The 21,440-nt window shown below is 40.7% G+C and overlaps 1 protein-coding gene across 4 annotated transcripts in view; it reads left to right on the top strand.

Annotated features, from left to right (window-relative positions):
• Positions 1–19,577, top strand: part of LOC115354140 (CAP-Gly domain-containing linker protein 4) — a 33,734-nt gene extending 14,157 nt beyond the window's left edge. For 2 of the 4 annotated variants that reach the window (XM_030044335.1, XM_030044334.1), the window contains exons 7-16: positions 2,984–3,232; positions 4,531–4,666; positions 4,986–5,117; positions 8,705–8,803; positions 10,176–10,370; positions 10,525–10,659; positions 13,598–13,721; positions 16,374–16,438; positions 16,603–16,681; positions 17,417–19,577. In XM_030044335.1, coding sequence (XP_029900195.1) covers positions 2,984–3,232; positions 4,531–4,666; positions 4,986–5,117; positions 8,705–8,803; positions 10,176–10,370; positions 10,525–10,659; positions 13,598–13,721; positions 16,374–16,438; positions 16,603–16,681; positions 17,417–17,774 — 1,572 coding nt within the window. In that variant the 3' untranslated portion in view covers positions 17,775–19,577. The remainder of the gene's footprint in view (positions 1–2,983; positions 3,233–4,530; positions 4,667–4,985; positions 5,118–8,704; positions 8,804–10,175; positions 10,371–10,524; positions 10,660–13,597; positions 13,722–16,373; positions 16,439–16,602; positions 16,682–17,416) is intronic. The other 2 variants (XR_003927764.1, XM_030044336.1) reach the window with 2 other exon arrangements.
• Positions 19,578–21,440: the final 1,863 nt, after the last annotated feature.

Here is a 21,440-nt window from a genome sequence, read left to right on the forward strand (position 1 = left end):
ATGTATTCAGCTTACCCCAAAGCAGCATACAACTCAGTTGGTTGACTGAAAGCTTGTCAGACACTTAAAATTGAGTATACTGATTGCTCATGAGGGCATCACTACAGAAAAGTTACAAAAATCAGTCACAGCCAGGCATAATCATTTTAGGATAAACAAACTTCTCTCAAAACATGTAACACCACAGTTTTTCTGAGGCTCTGTGGACAAAGTACTCTTGTGAAAAAGTATTTACAGTGCAGAGAGTAGTAATAATGATGTTAAAAGACTACCCAGAATTGACTTCAACAACCTTGGTCAGCACTTCCTGATATCAGGTTGGGCCTTGACAATTCATCATTTGGCAGGATTCATGGGTCAGCATTTACACACTTGTAATGTAGTGTGAGTTTGAAATGTCTCTCAGCCTCACAGCAATGCTCGTTCTCAGGTTGTGTAATTTTTTTTCTTACCATCATCACTACATGCAAATACACTGATTTGTGTAGTACTTCAGTGCTCAGTCTACATTGTTGTGTTTGTTGCGTTTGGGGAAAAAAACTGCTGGAATTAGGCAGAATAGTATAAGGCTTGGTCCCACAGCCAAGATCTTATGCTTGAAATCAGTCAGTTTGTTTTGAATAAAGGCCACACTTGGAAGTCATTTAATTTGGTAATGGTATTTCCAGTCCCTGCTATACTACTAAGCCTAGATTCTAGCACTGAAAGAGGCTGGATGAAGGCAGTAGAGCCTTTAAGTGGCAACCAAACATTCCCTTCCGACTCAAGTTGTACAAAGTTAAAGTTGCGTAATCATGGAAATGGGCTGTGTGAACAAAAAAAATTGGTGTACAGACGTGCCGCCTTTTATCATGTTCTGAAAAGACAAGGTGTAGTTTGCTGATTTCCTTTCATCTAAATCTGGACCTCATAACTCATGTCTTTGGCCTAATACCATATTTGCCATTAGCACAAGTCCGCTCCAGTGGATTGTTTACTCAGTTGATAGACTTTCATTTTTTGATAGTTTTAAGACATATTAGGGGGCCCTCGTCTTCCATAATGTGCATTCTGAAAGCCACATAAACTGTCAACAGCACATGAGTTGACACAGGGCTCTCCAGTAATTAAAGTTTAAGGACAAGGGTTTCACTATCTCATATCTCCGATCAAAACTATCACTTTAGATAAACTGCAGTGTCTTGGAGTAGCAGAGTCATTAATTTAGGTTGTTACCTCCGTTATAGACACAGCATGTACAGCTGTTATGTAGTTGGCACAAACATTTCTTTGGCTGTGCCTGCCAGTGTTTTTGGCTCTCACTGTAAGAACTGGTGCCATTGTGTTCCCTCACAGAGCTTAAGTGAAACATGTTGAAAGTGTCTAAAAGTGTTTTAAGGCCCCCTCCAGTGATTTCATGATCTCAGTTGTTTTCAAAACTCTCTCTGAAACTGTTCAATTCACACAGTGACTTATGATTATCTCACCAATCAGAGTGAGTCTCACATGGGCGGCAGGTGAGTCAGGGCCTGGATTGGTTGTCAGCTGTCTGTAATTAGTTATTACTCCATTTTATCAGGTAAAGCAATGATTTACTTGCATGGCATGTTGAAATCCTGGTGAGAAGTGTGGTTACCCCTGTTGCACAGATGAGACTCATTTTGATCGTCATTGGTGGAGATAATCAAACATCACTGAGCCAAAAGTTAGCAAGTGGTGTAACTCATCTAGTGCCCATAGTCGATCTCATGTACAAAGCTAATGTTAGCCATTCATGCTGTAGACATAACCCTAACAAATGATAAATCCAGTAAGATGAAATGTTATATACATATTGTTCATTGATACGTAAAATTCTGACTGGATGTTCATCATATGACCATCCTTCCAGAGTTTTACACCAAAATGTTTACTAACTCATTCAAATAGATGTATAGAATGACAGTCTGAGTTAAACACGCTGCGACATTGCTGAAATCTGACATATTTCAAATGTGCAGGCAGAAGAAAAAGAAACCATGTATAGTTTCCATGATGCAAGGTTTTCTGTAAATGAGAGTTAGCCTATACCATGATGAAGAACTGGAGAAAATGGAAACATCTTAACCACCCACACATTCCTCCCATAGCTATTAAGTGCCTGACTGATCATTTGAGAAGGTATAATATATAATGGAATGCCTTCACAATGCCTTAATGGTGACAGTCAACAGTAGAATGCACCAACAGCTGCAGGCACAGTTGTTGGGCTTTTACCACACAGATAATTAACACTGAATTTCCACCTTTTTGTTCTTGTCAAATATTGTAACAAAAGATTACACACAAAGGTAGAAATGCATACCAACACAAGTGCATCCATTCAAGTCAGTCAATAAATTACAAGTAGTTTGTGCATTAGCCCAGTGTTACAACATGTGTAAGACAGCCTTGGCAGTGGAAAGCAAGTTCCTTTTGATGTTTCATAAAGAACCACTCATGCTGCTGCTGGAGGGGATGGTGAGCATGAGTGTGCCCCAATTACTCCAGCGCAGTGCCGAATGAGCTCCTTCGTCTGTCACGCCTCCGCAGCCATCTCCTCCTGCCTCCTGCCTCCCCTGACGCTTCAGCTCGCTGACTCTGTCTCAACTCTCACTGACAGTCGTTTCTTTGAGCCACTTGACTTAACTCCCATGTTGTATGCCTACTGATCAGCTGCTTTCAAATGCACCAATGGGGGATTTTGTTCTGAGAGCATAGATGAGATTAAAGATTCTGTTAAGGCCAGCATCGTTGCTTCACAAGTTATTGCACTGCACTTTTTTTTTTTTTTTAGAGGAACAAAAATCATTCATGTTTACTGTTTGATGTTCTTGCAGTCTATCATGTTGGTTGATAGATGATTTGATATTTACCAGTCATGATATCTTAAATTTTATTTGACATACTGACATTTGACAACTCCCTCTCTTTTTCTTGATCAATTCATGGTTGTGTGTCTCTTTTATCCTGTCTCTCCCTACAGAATGAAAAAGGGCAGTGCCCAGCAGACGTAGTGCCTGATCCCCTAGACATGCCCTTGGAGATGGCAGATGCAGCCACTGTGGCCAAAGAGCTTCGGACTCTCCTGAGAGAGGCTCTGCCTAGGCCCAGCTCTCCCCTGCCCCTCAACCTGCCAGCTCAGTCCCCTCCTGTTCTCTCAGATAAGGCCCGGGCACAGCTCGCCACCATGGGAATCCGACTGGGTGACCGTGTAGTGATTGCTGGTCAGAAGGTGCATGAGGGCTCACTGTAAAAGGGCAGGGGGTTGTTCCCTCACAGCATACAGTCATTAATCCTTCATCTTCCATCTTATCATAAAGCTGCACTAGGCAAGAATTTTACTGAAAAATCTAGATTAACACCTGTCTTATCAACCTAAATCACAAAAAAAGAAAGTAGTAATAACAACTAGAAAGTAGTAATTTTAGTAAATGAATAATTCCTTTTGTAAGAATTTAACATCAAAAATTCTTTATTTAGATTTCCGCATGTTGAATATCATTGCACAGGCTGAACTGGACCACCTGGCAGGTTGTGTGTTCAACACCTCTGCTATAAGGCAATCATCAACCATCCGAGTTGGTAAACATGAGCACATGTGACATGATTTGCGGGATTTGGAAGATCAACTTTTGAATTGGTTACTTGCTGCCATCTGGGGCCACCATTACCTGCTGGAGCTTTTGTTTGGTGTTTCTCTTACAAGTATAAATTTAGGCACAAGGCAATTTGTTCTGTTGAAATCCTACCACAGAGCTTTGCCACATTTCTATTTTTAATTGCACTGAACTTTTTTTTTTTTTTTTTTTTTTTTTTTTTTTTTAGATCTCAAAAAATGTGACAATAGTGCATTTAAAAGGAAAAGTCAGATATTGCAGGCATGGTGACTTTCATTACATGCTGTGTGCAATGTGTTCTTGCTTTACTGAGAGCCCCATTGTGTACACACGTGCATGCACACACACGCGCACACACACAGATGAAGTAATGGACATGTAGACACACACAACAAAATACTCCCTTCATTCCAGCACAGTCGGACATTGCATCTGAAAGAATGAGCCATTAATGAATTCTCGCGTCACACTGAGAGCGAAATCGCAAAGCGTCGAGTTCTGCAGATTGGCTAATCAAAACCATATTATCTCCCCTGTGCTCTTTGGTGCACTTTCACACTTTGATCTCTATTTTCCTTTTAATTATTTCTCTGTTTTGTTGGTTTCATAAATCTAGGCACATCAAATTATGGTTGAGTGTCTGATAGTGGGGCTGCCCTTGCCATACTGCGCAGCATTTTGAATGAACATGTAATGACTTCACACTTATTTTCATAAGGAGATAAACTAACATACTTTTTGAAAGGGTATGATTGCCATGCGATCTGCACAACCTGCTGGCCAGTCCATCATCTCTGTCCCCTGATTTTGTGCTCATTTGTTTCATGCTGCGTTTTGAAAATCCTATTAAGTGTCTAACCTTGTTCATTATCCTGATTTTGACCTTGTGCTGTGAATATTTGTGTCCACCCAGGTAGGCACCCTGCGCTTCTGCGGCAGCACTGAGTTTTCTGGAGGCCTCTGGGCAGGTGTGGAGCTGGACCAACCAGAGGGAAAAAATGATGGCTCAGTAGCAGGAGTTCAGTATTTCACTTGTCGAATCAAACATGGTAGGTCATGCTACAACCCAGAAGCACTTAGCAGTTCAAACAGTCCGAACCACCCACATACTCAGTATATTTGTTCCATTACTGAGTTTATAGGACTTTTTTTTGACAAATGGGGCTTTTTTTAGTTGTGTATCTTTCCTAACCCCTGCAAGGTTAATTTCTCTTGTGTCAACCACAGTGAAGTTGACATTTTCAAATGAGACGCTTTCTTTTCTGCTGTAATTTTTTTCTCCAAGTAATTCTTTTCCCATAATCTTAACCCATAATCTTTTCGCTCCCTCATTGTCTCAGATCTGTTTCTCATGTTTTTCTCCCACAGGAATTTTTGCTCCGCTCTCTAAGATAAGCAAACCCTCAGAGAAGCGTAAAACCAGCACCATAAAGTCCTCCACACCTGTACGCCCACCTCGTCGTATTGACCTGTCCCGAATCACCTCCAAGATTAATACAGGTAATGAACCAGAGGCACAGCAGGTCATCATGATCATAAATGCCTATGACTTCCAGTCAAGATGTAAAAAGGACATGTTCGTTTCGGAAATAAAACAGGCTTGGACCTTAGTGAATGGAGGGTGGCTGAACTCTGCTCGGTTCGATTCTATTCTTGTGATGAAAGCTGTACTCAGGTCCTGCCGGGTTGAGTTAATGTTATAGGTCAGAGCTTGGGGAGGTTTGGGTCTTTGACTTTTTGTGGAGGTTGAATATACCTGCAGAACTTTATCACAAAGTAAATCAAATATATTGCGTTATAAGAATTTAGTCATGGTCAAAACTGTAAAAGACAGAGAAACTGAATAGCCCACAGGGCCCCAGAGGCAAGGAAGTGAGTGAACTTGGCGAGCGTAGGTGGAAAAGGTGTCACCGGGGGAAGCCATTTTCCTCATGTCATAGTTAATCTCATTATACAATCCCCTTGAGGAGACCACTGCACATTAATGTGTTATTAAAGACCACACATCACAGGGACAATCAAAAGAAAGCACCTTCTCCTGTACCTGTGCAAACGCCCAGGAGTAACAACATTAGTCTGATAAAATGTTCAAACCCTTTGCAATATGCCACATTGGCCAAAGAAATCACTCCTCACATGGATGGGTTTGGGACAATGGAAATGGTGGCCTGTGTTTCTCCATGGAGGTGATTTTTTTTTTTTTTTGGAAATAACAGAAAAAGTGTCAACAGGACCCTATGCCTCACCAACTGGATCACCACAATGCCTGACAGAATGTAGATAATGAGGTGTTCCGGCCCCCTTTCCCCCTGCCTTTCCCTCTTATAACCAAAGTCCTCATCAAATGTACAGCAAAACATATAGTTATAAAAAATCTTAATTTCATTTACAGTAAAACAGCAGTATTGACATTGCCCTTGAACACGTTAATAGCATGTAGTCTGAATTGATTGGAAAATTTTGTTTGGGTAGAAGCATCAGAATTGAGTCATCTGAGGATTGTTACAGTTTCCATTCTTGCTGTTTTGTAGTTGTTGTGGTGGGGACACAATCATTCTATTTACCTGATATTCCCCCTCTGACAGCTCCTATAAAAGCCCAGTATGGAGCCCTGAGTCACGACAGCAGCTGATGGCCTCATTTGTGCCAAAAAGAGGCTTTCTCAAGTTTCATAACCTGTGTGAGTCATGTCACTGCATGGTGGGATTTATGGCATCCGGGTCCTCGTATTAATCTTTTTAGAATGCTTTGAAAAGTGGATTCTGAAACGGCGCCAAAGGATAATGCATAAATTTTGCCACTGACAAGGCCTTGCTTTCACAGTCCTTGGATGCCCAGATCCCCAACTCGATGTTGACTTGTAATAGATTCCATTCATCTCAGTACATTTTAGGGACCCTATCCTGGTAGGTTTTTGCAGATGTTGCACCCTATAGGGTTTACAGCTTTATTGTGGAGGTGTAATATTCAGTGCTTTTGAAGGCCAATTGTTTGGACGTGAGTGGAATAGCGGACCTGAGTGGCCTATGGAATTCCGTGATTGATAGTCCAATTAAGCAGGGTTTAATAACTAGGACATAGACAGGCTGAACAGCCAGGCAGCCATTTATCACAAGATGTGTGAGTGTGTATGTGTGGCGTTGTGAGGGCGTGTGTGTCAGCACCTCCATGTTATCCAGGAAGCAGACTAATTTATGACCGAGCACTTTTCAGGGTCTTTGTCAGACACTTAGACGCACAGACTCTCCCAGCCACCTATGTTTTGGCGTCCCATCGAACCAGTGTGGCTGAGAGCTCATTCATGTGCTCTATGAATCAGATGGGTCATTGTGGAACCATCTCATCTTGCTAACCAGGAGCGACAGACACAACAGAGCACTAGCCTAGCCCCTATTAGAGTGTGTCAACTGGAGCACAGGCCTCAAAGGGCAGTGAGAACATAGACAGCGCTCACAAAGCGCCACTGGTTGATCCACAAAGCCTCAGTCTTTACTGCAGTCTGTCACTTCTAGTGAACATCAGTGCGTGGAAGGGATAGATAAAGCCAGGAGGTCCCTGCAAGCGAAAGGTCAAGCAACAAGAAATGTTGGTATTTTGAGTTTGAATGTAGCCTCCTTGATGGAGTTCAAAGGCAAGAGACAACTATGCCTCCGAGAAGGTTTACTAACTCCTTCTAAATGTGAGCTGAAATGACAGTCAGTAACCACCCGACTGATTTGAGAAGCCTTTTAAAAATCTGTCGGCTGTTTTTCATTCACAATATAAAGCATTGACTTAAGTGGCATATTAATGAATCAAATGTAATGTGAAGTGGTGTCTTTGGCAGATTTATTATGTATAAATTGCATCTCCATTAGAGGTGATTAAACATTTTACTGTTGGATTATAAGCATCTGACAGGTATATTACATTCTCCTATGACACTGTACAAACACTTATCATATGTCTAAGTCTGTTTGGTCATGTGGAGATTGATGATTATTTTGTCTATTAAAAATCAACCTTCACGCATCTTTTGTCATCTGTGCAGTAGATTTATGATATGAGTCAACAGAAGGTTTGATAAGCTCGCCAATTGTGAAGGTGAAGCCTTAGTGCTGTGTCGTTAGTTAAGGAACCTAATTATCTGTTGACTCTTGTATGAAATTTTATTTCTTATTGTGTGCTGTTTGAGTCGGTGTCTTTTTAAGCTTATTTTTCTATTCAGTGTCACTGGGTGGGAGCAACCGCTTGTCTCAGCACTTTATTGTTTTTAATCTGTGTTGGGGTAGCATAGAGAGGATCAGTTCAATCATGAAAAAATGTCTTTCATGAAGACTTGTTTTGTTGCTGCACTGCAATGTCTTACTCCCATTCGTTTGCATTTCTTCAGTGTCTCTTGTGTTTCATCTTTTTGTTTTTCTGTCCCTATCCTTTTTATTTAATCTTTCTCACACTGTTTCAGTGCTTACTCTCTTATCAGTTTTCTTTTATTCAGAAATTATATTTATTTCTCCAAACTTTATAATTTGTATAAACTGTATTTCCCTACAGATTGTTTTTTTTTTTTTTTTTTTTTTTTTTTTTGTAAATATGTCCCATTTTGTGAATTTGTTCTCTTGTTTTGGATGGCTACTTTTATATGCAAACCACTGCTCCTATTTTGGTGGCATTTAGGTGAAATTGCTGTTTTAGATTAGACTTTTTTTGGTAACCAGAATATCAATGTTCTCTCACAAATGCAGGTGTTGCGCCCTATAGCATTGTAATGGCAAATGCAACATCTCAACTACAAAAAGTATTATTTTTTAGATTAGATTAGATTAGATTAGATTGACTTTATTGTCCACTTTAGTGGAAATTTGTCTTTGGCCTCTCCAAGGCATCAAATTACACACAAGCAAATCATTAAAACACTCCACAACATACATTATATTGACAAAAAGATTAATTGGCTTATTTTACACGAGTTATTTTCAGTTGTCAAAAATACAATTTTTACATCATCTCCTGATCAGAATACCTAAGCTATCTGATTGAGATGAGTACTAATCTGTGCATAAAAAGTAGTCAATGTGTCTCTTTTTTCTGTGTGTCTGGGTGGAAAGGTTTGTCTCCATCTGTCAAAAACACAACACCTGATAAACAAAAAAGCCCACCTGGTCCCAATCAGGGCACTGAAGGAGACGCCTCAGGGACAAAAACAGGTACTGCAGTTACAGCTGAATGGGCTTTGATGCACTGGATATCAGAGAAGGGGTAAAGTGGGAGTAAGTCGGCAGTATTTGGGATAATTGCACTTGGTTTGAAACTGTTGGAATTTATTGCTGCCATCTTGGTTCTGCATACTCCACAGCATGTCCTGTCTCTGATAATTGGTGCACCTTAATACCTAAACCCAAAATTGATATCCATTCGTGAGCAAACCAGCAGGAACAGCAATGCCTCTTTAAAGAAGGAGAAAAAAACAAAAAGACCCCACTTTTACCACTGTAGCCTGGTTTAAGATACAGATAAAGTAGATCTAATTGGCATGGAAACACATGTCTCTAAAGTGGCAGGCAGTTGCACAGAATCTGAATTCCAAATATTGGTCACAACAAGGAAGTTACAGTACAGCAAACACGGCATGCTTGCAGTAAAAAAAGTTTTTCGTTCATCAAACCAAAGCCACAGAAAGCAGTGATCAATTCATGTAATGAGGGATTGATGAGATCAAATAGAATTGACAGAATCAGCAGCATTATTTTTGTGTGTCTCATATCCCTTTAGGAGCCCAATTAGTAATTGCCCACTGTTGAGACCTGCTTTTGGCATAGGTACAGTGTTTTTTTTTTCCCCTCATTGTCTGCATTCCAATTTGTTTAGAGCTGAATCTTCCCTTTGTCTTAAAGCCCTTTGGCACGGATTTAATCAATTAGCCTCTGAGAGTTGGACACTTAATGAACTTATGGCCTGTGAAGGTCTACAAAAGTTAAAAGCTTAATGAGGTCCTGCTTCCAAATGGCTTCTTAAGAGTGAAATTGGGCAGCCCCCTCCTCCATCTCATTCCCTGAAGTTGGGGGAAATTAGAATGTTGGCCCCTTGTTGGACCTTTGTAATAGAGCAAGCTGAGAGATAGCGCTCACTTGCTTTTTGCTGCCTTAGATTAATTTGACACTGTTTCTTAGGTAGAGGTCTGAAATGGAACAGGGGGAAGAATGTGCAAAAGGGTGCCACACATTTCACATTCTGAAGAATAAATAGAAAAATAAATAAGATGTGTCTTGTCCAGGGAATGGCATAAGTTCCTGATTTATGCGTGAATGGAATGATGGCGGGTTTGGTATTAAGATGGGTGGCACATAGTGTGTGCAGTGTGGTAGCAGAGGTGGATAAGTCTCATCTGTTTAAGCCCTTTTTTGTTGTCTAGTGTGTAGCTGGCATGTCCTCTCACAACCACATTTAATTGATCTAAATCCTCGGCTGTAAGTCCCTTGTTTACTGTAGATTTTGCCACTATTTTGTAGAGACCTTTCATTGAATTTCCTGCTTTGTGCTTCTCAGCTCACTCCTACCTCCCTTTCGTTTTCACCACAGGTGTTCTCTCTCACTCTCTCTCCTCTTCGTCTTCCTCACTGGATTCCCGGCATGGGCCAGCTGCTCGAACTCGTCCACTGCCAAGGCAGCGCCCTCTTGCCAGGCAGCGACGGGAACGTGTTTCCCCAAGTGCCAGAACTACACCCTCACCGGCCCTCCGCTCATCTCCTGGCACCCCCATGCTTACTACTGCAGGTCTGCACTTATCTCATCAGATTTAATGAAACTCACCATCAGTTCAGGTTTTTATTTTTTTCACAGGATTAGATAGATAAAATCAGATCAAAGTGAAGCTAGTTACTATTACAGAGGAGTAAACTTGAACTTTAATTCATTATGTCCCTCCCAGGTCCCCGAAGCCGAACTCCTTCAGCTGGAAGCTCTGTGTGTGAAGGGCCTGAGGTGCGCCTTGGGGAGAGGGTGCTGGTGGTGGGCCAGAGAACTGGTGTGGTCCAATTCTATGGCAAAACAAGCTTTGCTCCAGGTTAGATGTTAAAATTGACAACCTTTCCATGAATATCTGACAGTAGAGTTGCATTTACAATGAAATATTACTATTACATTACTGACACACATACTTCAAATATATGAGGTGTTCACTCTCAGCTTACTTTATATTTGAGCAGTGCTCCGCAGCATTGCATTTCATCTGTACTGTCTGGCTGGCATTTCCATCAAATACCTGAATCAGTGGGAACAAGTAGAACCTCATTTCTTGACATATCAGGAGCAGATGATTTATTGCAAATGTCAAACCTACGGTTTAAACCCATACATAATGAAATGCTCTTTAAATTGCAAAGAAATTAATAAAAATGCACAATAAATGCATTCCAATTCACTCAATATTTTGCTCACTCTGGCTGTTTGGCCAGTCGGGTTGTTGCGAAGATTGAGGTTTAGAGTAATAACTGTAAATCCCCCTGCAGTTATAAACATTAAATAATCTTTGTCTTGTTGGCAGGTAAAGAATAACACTGATACGATTCATTACACTACCACCCACTGAATGGTTCCAAATCTGAACTTACCAGTAATTGTACAGCATTGTTCACAGGGGACTTAAAATTACACTTCAATGAAAATTACATGAGTGGTTTACTAGCCCACTAAAGTAAAATATGTTTAATATTAGACTCCTAGGATTAAATACAGAACACTTAGGGGCTCCAAGAGGATCAAACATTCTTGGATAAGGCTCAGCTATATCAAAGTGCAGCTTGTGGTACTTTGAGTTTAGGATAGAGCCCAACAAGGCTTTAGAGGCTATTTTAAATATTCAGTATCACCTTAATAAATTATAACTTTTTGCTTAGCTGTTTTCAGGTCAGAAATAATGAATGATAATTAGTGCTGGCATCCTAAAGGCATCCTGGTATTTTGAAAGGGCGCAGTCATCAGCAAACTGTTCACCATTTACTCATTGGCCATTTAAAATGAATTATGATGAGAGCATGGCATAGGTAACCTTTTCATTAGCAGAGACCTAACAGTAAATTTCTGTTTTATCATTTTATCACACTTAAATGGAAAGCCCAGCCTACCAGAGATTTCTCATGTTCATGATTCCTTTGATCTTAAAAGAAATTGCCTTGAATTGAGAACATGAACGTGTCTCTTTCACAGCATAAAAAAAGAAAGTCAAGGATCTTGATGATCAGTGGTTTCTTTAACAGTGGTTAGACAACTGACTCTGTGGATATTGTATTCTTATTTATTTAATTCCTCAAATGCTGAGTGAGTTTTGTCAAAGGTCACAGGATTGTCGTTCATGCATGAATAAATGAATGAATGATCGGGTTATCAGTCATAGGCACGTGTCATCTGAATGTGAAAGTGAAGCGTCTCCCTCTGGTTACTGTCCAACTCATTTTCTATTATTTCTACATGGAGAAACAGCAGCACTGTTTGCATAATTGTGTTAAACTTGTCACTGTAAAATTAATCACACATGGAGAAAATGATAAAATTCATCAAGCCCTTCCAGTTGGACTTATGTGGGCTTCACTGCATACTCCAAGTCACCAATCATTACAGTGGCAGCCCTGGAGTTGGACAGCAAATACTGCGGGAGGGAGGGTGGAGGTGTGTGTGTGTGTGGTGGCCATATTTCAGGCCAAACAGAGAACAGCACAGTGTTGATTAATATTTAGTCTGTAGTTTGACCAGGTGTCAGTCGTATATGAATCAGTATAAATGTATCTCAAACTGCTGAAGATCATGTTTTAAAGGATTTCAGTCTTAAGTCTCCTTTGATACTCTTAAATCAGTGCGGGCTAAGCCCCGTTACCTCAGCTTCTGGGAATTGAGGGCTGCTGCTCTGTCCTGAATGCAGTAATCCTCTGTTGGCATTTTTTGTTCAAGGTGAACACTCTATTGTAAATGTCCTTTTCTTTTTCACATTGTGTATGCATCCTCATGTCACAAATGTAAGGTATTTTCAATTGACTAGTGGGGATAAAGACTCCTAAAGCTCAGTTTCCATTCCAGTTTAATCTTATGTGTTTCTAAAGGTTAAAATACCATATAACTGAAAGTAAAAGTGCTATGTAATGTTATATATTTAAGGCCAACACAACAGCAGTGTTATACTGAGAGAGATAGGCTATATTGTACTGTAGTGACACGTCAAAAATATGTAACTTCACTAAAATATCGCTTGATAAAGTGATGTCTTTACATGTGAAATACACTTCTGGTTGCATTAAACCTGGCCGCTTGGCTTTCCAGGCTTTCCAGTGGTTAAAACCAGCTGGAGATGCAGCTAGGCCAGCCGCTCAAAGACAATCATCAATCAAATAAATAGAAATTAATGTTACCTCCCCAACTACACTAGGTAGATTTGATGCATTCCTCCCATCCACTTTGTTGCATTTTTCATATTTCCACAGTTGCATAAGGGATGTCAGAGTCAGTCAGCATACTTCTCAAAATATACAGGTTATTTGCAAATCAGCCCATTTTCCCCTGAAAATGTGCCCCTTCAATGCCAAGAGTGACGTAAGAAAAATGCTATTAAAAAAAAAAAACCCAAAACAAAACTAATGAACAGAAAAACAGTGAAAAAAGACACTGAATAAACTGTCAAAAACTGAGCAAGTGTTTGATTCACCTCGTTTTTGATGCCAGTCTTCAAACCTTCAACACAAATTTTTTCAGGCCCACATTTTTATTTTCCAATATCAATATACCACCAATATTCTAACTTTTTCATTAACAGTTGTTCAATGCCAGTGTTTTGCTTTTTTGTTCAACTGTGTTTTCAGCACCAATATCTTGTTTTTCAATGCCAGCTCTTTTTTCTTTTCAGTGCCAAACACTAAAGTCAATTTTCTGGCTCCACATAGGTCCTATAAACATCAGGCAGTGCTCTTTTGGCTGTCTGTTTGTTTGACTTCAGATCTGTCTGTCTGTCTGTTCAGGGTTCTGGCTGGGCATCGAGCTGGACAAGCCCAGTGGTAAGAATGATGGATCTGTGGGAGGAGTGAGATACTTCAGCTGCCCACCTAAACATGGCGTCTTTGCCCCTCCATCACGTGTTCAGAGGTGAGTCCCTTCATAAGATGAATTATTCATCTTGCCAGGGGTCACCCAAAGAAACAAAAACAGATTTGTCAAACATGTGTCCTTAATAAATTTTTTCGAGGATCAAAACTGATTTAAAACAACAACAACAAAAAACAGCAGTATGTCTTGGAAACCTGCACCACATCTAGATCTAGAGAACATGGCTGGGGGAGGTGGCGTTTCATCTCCCTCATCAATACATCTGGCACTAATGAGCTTCTATGGCAGTATCATTCGTGGAAGCGTTGACATGCATGATTTTACCCTCTGTACAGAAACCAGGCACGTCTATGTTGGTGATTAATGAGATTCAAAAGTTGTCAAATGTGAAGCCTGCGGCCCTTTTCCAACATCTTTTAGATTTAATGTGGTAGCCAATAATGAGCTAGACACTTTGGACGTTGAAAATAAATATGGATTATGGATAATGAATATGTATGTATCATTTGTTAAGGTAAAAAATAATGCAAGAGAGATGTATATGAGGCAATATTTTCTCAAGAGAGCATACAGTATGTAAGAAAATGTTGTGGAGCCACATGAGTATGTATGCATGTTTGTCCATTAGATATAGGTTTATTTTATTGCAGCTTTAGAAGTTGTAGTAGTGAGATATTGGTTTATTCTTCGTTGTTTTCATTTGCCAGGAAAGACACTCATGGGCACATATTTGAATTAGTTTGATGTGGGGTGGGAGGGCAGTGATGGGGCGTGGTCAGTGGGAATGAGAGTCACCCCTCCCTCATGTTATCATGTGCACCACATGGTCTCTGGACCAAAATAAGTTAGTTTGGAGGCAGATCAATCCACAGATCAGAAACGTAAGCCCATCCTTGAACACTGCAGGTTTTGTATGATCTGTTTGTTTGATGCCCTAGAATACTGCTGCTTCCTTGCTGCTAGATCTTGGTAAATAAGCATTTGATGCATCTCAGTCCAAGATTCAGATAAAGGGATTTTCTGTAGTTTGCAAATGATGTACTTAGCAGTGTCATACACACTCACTGGTATTGTTTGAACGTACTTGGCTGCAGTAGACTGCTGTGCCTACGTTTACACTGCACCCTTTACATCTCTGTGCCCTCTTTTCATTTATCTGGTTAGTAAGTTGGAACCACTCCCACATGGCATTCGCTTTGACCTATTAAAATAGTGCAGGAACAAAGGCAAATTCCACCAGAGGCCTTATTATTTCTTCACATTAGATCAGGCTTGCACACTACACAAAGTGTTGACTCAACAGCTGCATAACATGCCAACATGGCTATTTTTGGAGATCTCTTAATCCCGGGATATGGAAAAGCATTGTCTGACATACATATTCACAAGCCATGAAGCAACAAGAGAGAACACTCTCTTTGCTGCAAGACATTACTGTTTCGTTGTTACTCCATATTTTTTGCAAGTGGATAAAAACGATTGACCTTGTTTTATTGGGTGAGGCATTAATGCTCCATAGACGCAAGTGCTTAATGTGTCATAACTGAGTGAATGCCATTACAATGTTTTGTTTAAAAAAAAAAAAGAATGTATTCATGTCCGTGAAAAGAGAGTTTGAGGAGTGTGGGAGTTTGAATTAATGATTTCAGCCTTTACACCCACTCCGCATATCTGTTTATTTTCTTTTGCCGATTCATCTTGATGCAGACCACCCGTTCAAATCCCCACAATTCCCTCCTCATCGGTCTCACTGTCTTTGTGTTGTTTTTTGCCCGACCCACTCTTAATGTCCTCCATGAGATAAAAGCTGCTCTTTGGGGAAAAAAAGGTGGCTGCCTGCTCGCTCACCATCCCTCATACATGTCCCTTCTTCTCGCTTTCTGTTATTTATTTTTTTTATCTAATTAACCCAGGGGCACACGGTATGCTCAGGCAAGAGTATGGCTTCTCTCTAATGGAGAATCTCTCACATTCTCTCTGTCCAGCAACTCGTTTCTCCTTTCCTTTTCTTCTCCTGTCAGCAGCTATCAGGACCCATTAGGAAAACAAACAGCCTTCCTTTTGCTTTTTTCCCCCCACTCTCTATTTTTTTGTTTCTCTGCCCACTCACATCCCTTAGCAAACAAGATAAGAGTTCTTTCTTTTTGTAGCGTTTTTTTTTTTTTTTTCTCTTTTCTCTCTCCTTTTTGCTCATTCTCAACATTGGCTGTCTGGCTTGTAATGGCTTTCAGAGTTCGACCATTATCACAGTCGCATAGCGGCTTAAGAAAACATTACTTAGCAGGACAGGTAGTCTTGTGCAAGCAGCCGAAATGAAGTTTTTTTTTTTTTTTTCACATCTTGTTGGAGCACTTGCCAGAAAACAGACAATTGTCAAATGCAAGCACAGTCAAATTTCCCTCAACTGTGCATGAACTCTGAAATGTCATAGAATTCTGTTCATGTTACATGAATTTTCAGAATGTCTGCTCTGATTAATTTACACCAAGTTCATTCTCTGTGGATAGTTATGAAAAGGATTGAGCAATGGATCAAAGCAAACCCTGCGTAAATGTCAGTCGATTTTTTGAGTTTTATGCTGTAGGTTGTAAAATCTCAATAAGGATGTCTAAAGGTTATGTGTATTGAAAGATATTAGTAGGGCTATGAAAATAACTAATTATCGGGTTATTTTCATTTTATTATTTCCAGGATTCATGGATCTGTTGACTGCCTCTCAGAGCTCTCGTCATCACGCCTCAATCGCCCTTTTAGTGGTGAGTCTTCTGCCATCATTGCCTGATTTGAGTCAGATAATTGATTTGAAATATGCGAGTTTGTAATAATATTTGTCACGCTGTGAGCGATTGCGGGTCATGGCTGTGTAAGTATTCATGTGGGAGTATTTGGCTTTGCTAAGGCTCATATGATTGTCATCCAGGGACGATCCGTCGCAGTTTCAGCACATCATCGGCCATCGCCACCCCGAAGGAGACGAGCAGAAAAAGCCCTGTTAACAGGTGTGTCTCTCTCTCTCCCTCATTTTCCACACAGCCCCCACTTTTCTCCTTCCCAGTGCTTTTTCAGATTCATCCCAATCCCCCACAGCAGGAGTAGGATCAATACAGATAAGAACCAGTGGTATTAGTCAGCACAAGTGTGCTTTTGTTAAATAGCCAGTGCATGATTATGGTTATAATGAGAATGAATGTGGAATGCAGGATCAATCCTTTAACCACCAACCACACATGAATCTCTCACTTACCTTTTCAAAATCTCACACCACTAGGGCTGTAAAATTGAACCAAAAAAACGAAACTATTCAATACACAATACATATGTATTGCAAACACATCCACTGTATGAGACCCATCTAACAACACTCTTAGCTGATGATTTAATGAAAATACTGAAAGTATTTTTATGTTTGTTTTAAATAGTCCTAGTAGACTTTTTCCTTAAAAGAATATTTATTGATTTCATATTGTTATCCTAAATTTCTGATATTATTGTTTTTGCAAATAAGACAAAAAATACAGAGCACAATGGAATTGGTAGTATTTTTTTCCTGTCCCTGATGTACAAAACAAACCAAAACTGAAGTTGTGACCCAAAAACTGCAGCACAAACCGAACCGTGGGTTTATTGTACCATTACACCCCTACACACCATATGTTTATTCCCACAAATCTCTCTCTCTTTTTTTTTTTAAACGTTTTATTTTTCCATTTCCATGGTTCATCTTACGAAAAAAGGAGCCGTTCCACACCTCACCGTCGGCGTTGGAGTGGTGGTAGTGGCTCGTTTCCTGGCAGCACAGGACGGTCCAGCCCCTCGCCCAGTTCAGACGGGCAGGTTCGCCTCCACCTGGGCATGCAGGTCCTGCTGAGCAGCGCCAATGAGATGGCATTCATTCGCTACCTCGGCACAGCAGACTTTGCCCCGGGCATTTGGCTTGGACTGGAGCTGCGCAGCCCCAGGGGCAAGAACGATGGCTCGGTGGGGGGCCGTCGCTACTTCAGCTGCCGCCAGGGTTACGGTGTGCTGGTCCGGCCCAGCCGTGTCACATACCGCGGCATCAACGGAGCACGTCTGGTGAACGAAAACAGCTGAGAACTCTAGGAACTGGCATGGGGTCAGTGGGGTGGCAATCATGGCAAACAAAGTTTTTTGCTTTTGTTTGCAAGTTGCAAGTTTTAAGTAGCGTATCATTCTATTTTTTTTTTCTAATTTGTTAATTTTCTCATTGATATAGATTCCTTTGTCTTCTGAACTCCTCCAGAAGAGGTGTGAGTTGCAGTAATGCACACATGTTATTAATTGAATTTAAACTGGTAGATTTGCTTTTGAAAAAGGGTAGGAGGCAAGGGAAGCACTTTATTAAATTTACCTTGAAGGTCATTGACTAAAGCTTGGTTAGGGGGGTGGGGGGGAAATGTCTTTGAAAGACAAAACACTGCACTAATATTGGACTTATTGCACTGGCAGGATATGACAAGCATCGAGATGAAAGACCAGCTGATATGGATGTGCACACATTACAAAATATTTCCATACCCAAAGCTAATTTTTATCATATCATGTAGAGATTTTTATTAGCCCTGTGGAGTAGCACTGTAGCCTATTCTCTCACTGAAAGTATATATATATACAAAAAGCATACCCGGTATCAGGGTACATTATTATACTGTAATAAGATGAGCACTTTTGAACGAGGAAAGACGGATCTTCCAGGGTACAGGGTTGTCGAATAGTTTACGAACAGCTGATGACAGTTGAGTCAAAGCTTAATGCTCTTTACATAAATACATTTAAATGATAGAAGCATTAAGTAATCCATGACCTTAATCAGATGACAGCAACGTCAATAAACCTTGCTCTCTGGCACAGCCGCCTCATCCCACCCCAATCCCAATGCAGGTATATTCTGGTCATTTTGCACTATGAGGCAGGAAAAATCTTACTTTCACCCCTTTGATTATGATCTTGCTCCTAGTGGCTCACTGATCTGAGCGGTTTCATGTTGGTGCAATGTCTGTTTCTATCTTTACCAAAATGTAAAGATTCCCTTGATAAAGTACGTTGACCTATAGTACCACGCTAAACACAGCTTGTTCATTTGCTGAAGATCAAACTCTGGAGAATTGGACATGGCATAAATGTAATGGAAGCTTGATAAAAGCAGTTTTCACACAGGAAATGTCATCATCGAGAAGTTTCAAGGGTAGAGTTTACTATTTGATTAGAGCAGCCTGGGCAAGTCAGCAGAGAACAAGCCATCGATTGTGCATGTGGAAAACAGGCCTCCTACTCAGTAAAACATTCATGTACTGTCCAATTAGGGGGTGTAGACCACAACAGTAGGCCTGGAATCTCCAATGCCCTCCTCCCATCGATCTGTCTGGTCAAGCCCTCTGTGATTGAAAAGCACCGGTGGTCAGAACCCAAGGTTGTCTGAAATATCCGCCCCGGTTTCAACCAATGAAACGAGAGCATTTTTAAATGGTAAGATCAGTTTCTCTCCTACTGAAACATTTCTGTCAACAGTTTCTAAGTGGTTCATCTTGACAATAGCATGTCATTTGCATTAAAGCCATCACAGTTATAATTTATGTCATTTCTTTGACAGTGTTCCAGCTATCAGGTTCCATCTAGAGATATACTTCCATGTTTTGGTATATCTGGACTCCCAGATCCTGTTAACAGTATGAGTGGATCTCAAATTGCACTGATGGGTATGCAAGTCATTTGGTGCTGTGTTTGTGTGGCTAATAGATGATGTTAATTCCTGAAGTGATTACTGGTGTGTATATGTGGATTTATGTGTGCGGGTTTTGGTGTGATGCATTTACACATCTTGTAAACAAAAAGGTATTTGTAAAATAAAAAAATAAAGATTCTATTCTAATTTCAGCACCCCTGTGGTTCTTTATGTATCTTCCTTTTGTCTTTATCTAGTGTTTGGTGTATATTGTTGTCATTAGTGGCTAAAAAAAAAAAAAAAAAGGTTCTCTTCCTGTCTGATGCTGTGATGCCCAGTCAGACCTGAATGAGCCCTGCTGATGGAGTTGTGCTGTTTGCTTACCTGCAGCCTGTGCACACAGAAGCAACTCAACAACAGTGTGCACATCATTTCCCCTTAGGCACAGTGTAATTGCTACAGGAGATTTGAGTGGACGTGATCCAATCTATTGAGGCTTGATCATGGAATAAATAGACGTTAAAAAAAAAAAAATAGGCCAGTATACAGCTGAAGAAAAGGAGCAAGGAGACAGTATGCATGCCCAAAAATACTGACCAGGAGACTTAAATATCTGCCAACTGTGCGGGCAGCTTTAAAAGTTGAGCTGAGTCAATGGAGCACCGCCGGGGGTCCCATCTCCTTTCGTTACGGATGAATAGTGTTCAAGTTCTGGCAGTAATGTGGAGCTCAAACTGAATTTGAAAATCAGCAGGCCTTTCATTATTTTGATCATCGTAATGATATCAGCAATGCACTGAATGCGTCAATATCATAATGACCACAAAGTGAGCAACAGGGGCCCCAGTTTGATACGGAGATGCTGTGATTAATGCGCTCTCGAGTGTTTGCGTGTGATGCAAGAGCATGTTTGATTCTGCTTTACAAAAGACGAAAGCCTTACGACGCCACCCTTATCGACGCACTCTGATTCTTCATCTTCAATTAAATTTTAAATCTTCACTCTGATTCTGATTAACTTGCGTGTATGTGCTCCGTGGCCCAGAGAAACGTTCGGGTTGAGATTCAAAGCGGAAATGAATAGGACAGAGTGTAAACACAGCAGAGGACATCCAGACTGACTAATCAGTAATGATTTCAGCATCTGATTTGAGGCTGATGTGCCTCATCTGCCAAGTATCTATTGCTTACATCAGGCACAAGTGCTGGTTTGGTGGTAGGTACTGATACTGCACTTTCCAGCACCTTTTACCTCAGTGGAAGTATTTGTGTCTCTTGCTGACCCTGAGAGTGCCTACTGGTTCTTCCCATGAGGGGGGCGGGGCTGGAGATCAAAGAAAGGGAAGTGTCAAATTGGAAGGAATGTTTGGGGCGGGGGGAGAGAAACCAAGAAGCAGAGAGAGATTTGTTTGTTACCTGTGAAGCTGGAAGACTAGCACCTTAGTTTGTAGATTTAAGTCATTACTGATAGAAAAAACACATGGGGCTGAAAATACTACACATCTAGAGCAAAATGCAGTCAGAGTATCCGGATGGACATTTCCTGGTTACCTGCCGGTGAGACAGACATTTTTCTTTGTGCAATGTATTGCTGTTTTCGGGTTGTTTTTTTCCTGTGAACCTCGACTGATAGGACCTTTTAGTGCCACATGGACGTTTGAGTTTCATATGGACATTTAAAGGGACATTTAAAACTGAATTAAGTGGGACGTTGATTGACAGTTTTTTTGGAGTAAACTTATAATTTAGTATTTTATCCCAACACTGATAGTAAGAAATAAGTGTACCATGCTGAACTTTTCTGTTAACTAGGTGTTGATGAAAGGGCTGATTGTTACACTTTGTCCAGGATGGGCTTTTTGGACCACACCGGGGTGTCAGTCAGGAGACCTGTGCTTACCGTGCCCTTCAGCATGTTCTGCAAACATAAAACCATACAAACTCTGTGGTTTACTAACGCTGCTCTGCCACTGGAGTCAGCTGAGCGCGGCAGGCTTTACTGTCGGTGGCTGTGTTTACATGCACAGTAGTTTGGCCTTTTGAGTTCAAACTGAAAATTTCAAATTTCAAAATGCCCC

This window comes from Myripristis murdjan, chromosome 22, assembly GCF_902150065.1.
Source record: "Myripristis murdjan chromosome 22, fMyrMur1.1, whole genome shotgun sequence".
Classification (NCBI taxonomy): domain Eukaryota; kingdom Metazoa; phylum Chordata; class Actinopteri; order Holocentriformes; family Holocentridae; genus Myripristis; species Myripristis murdjan.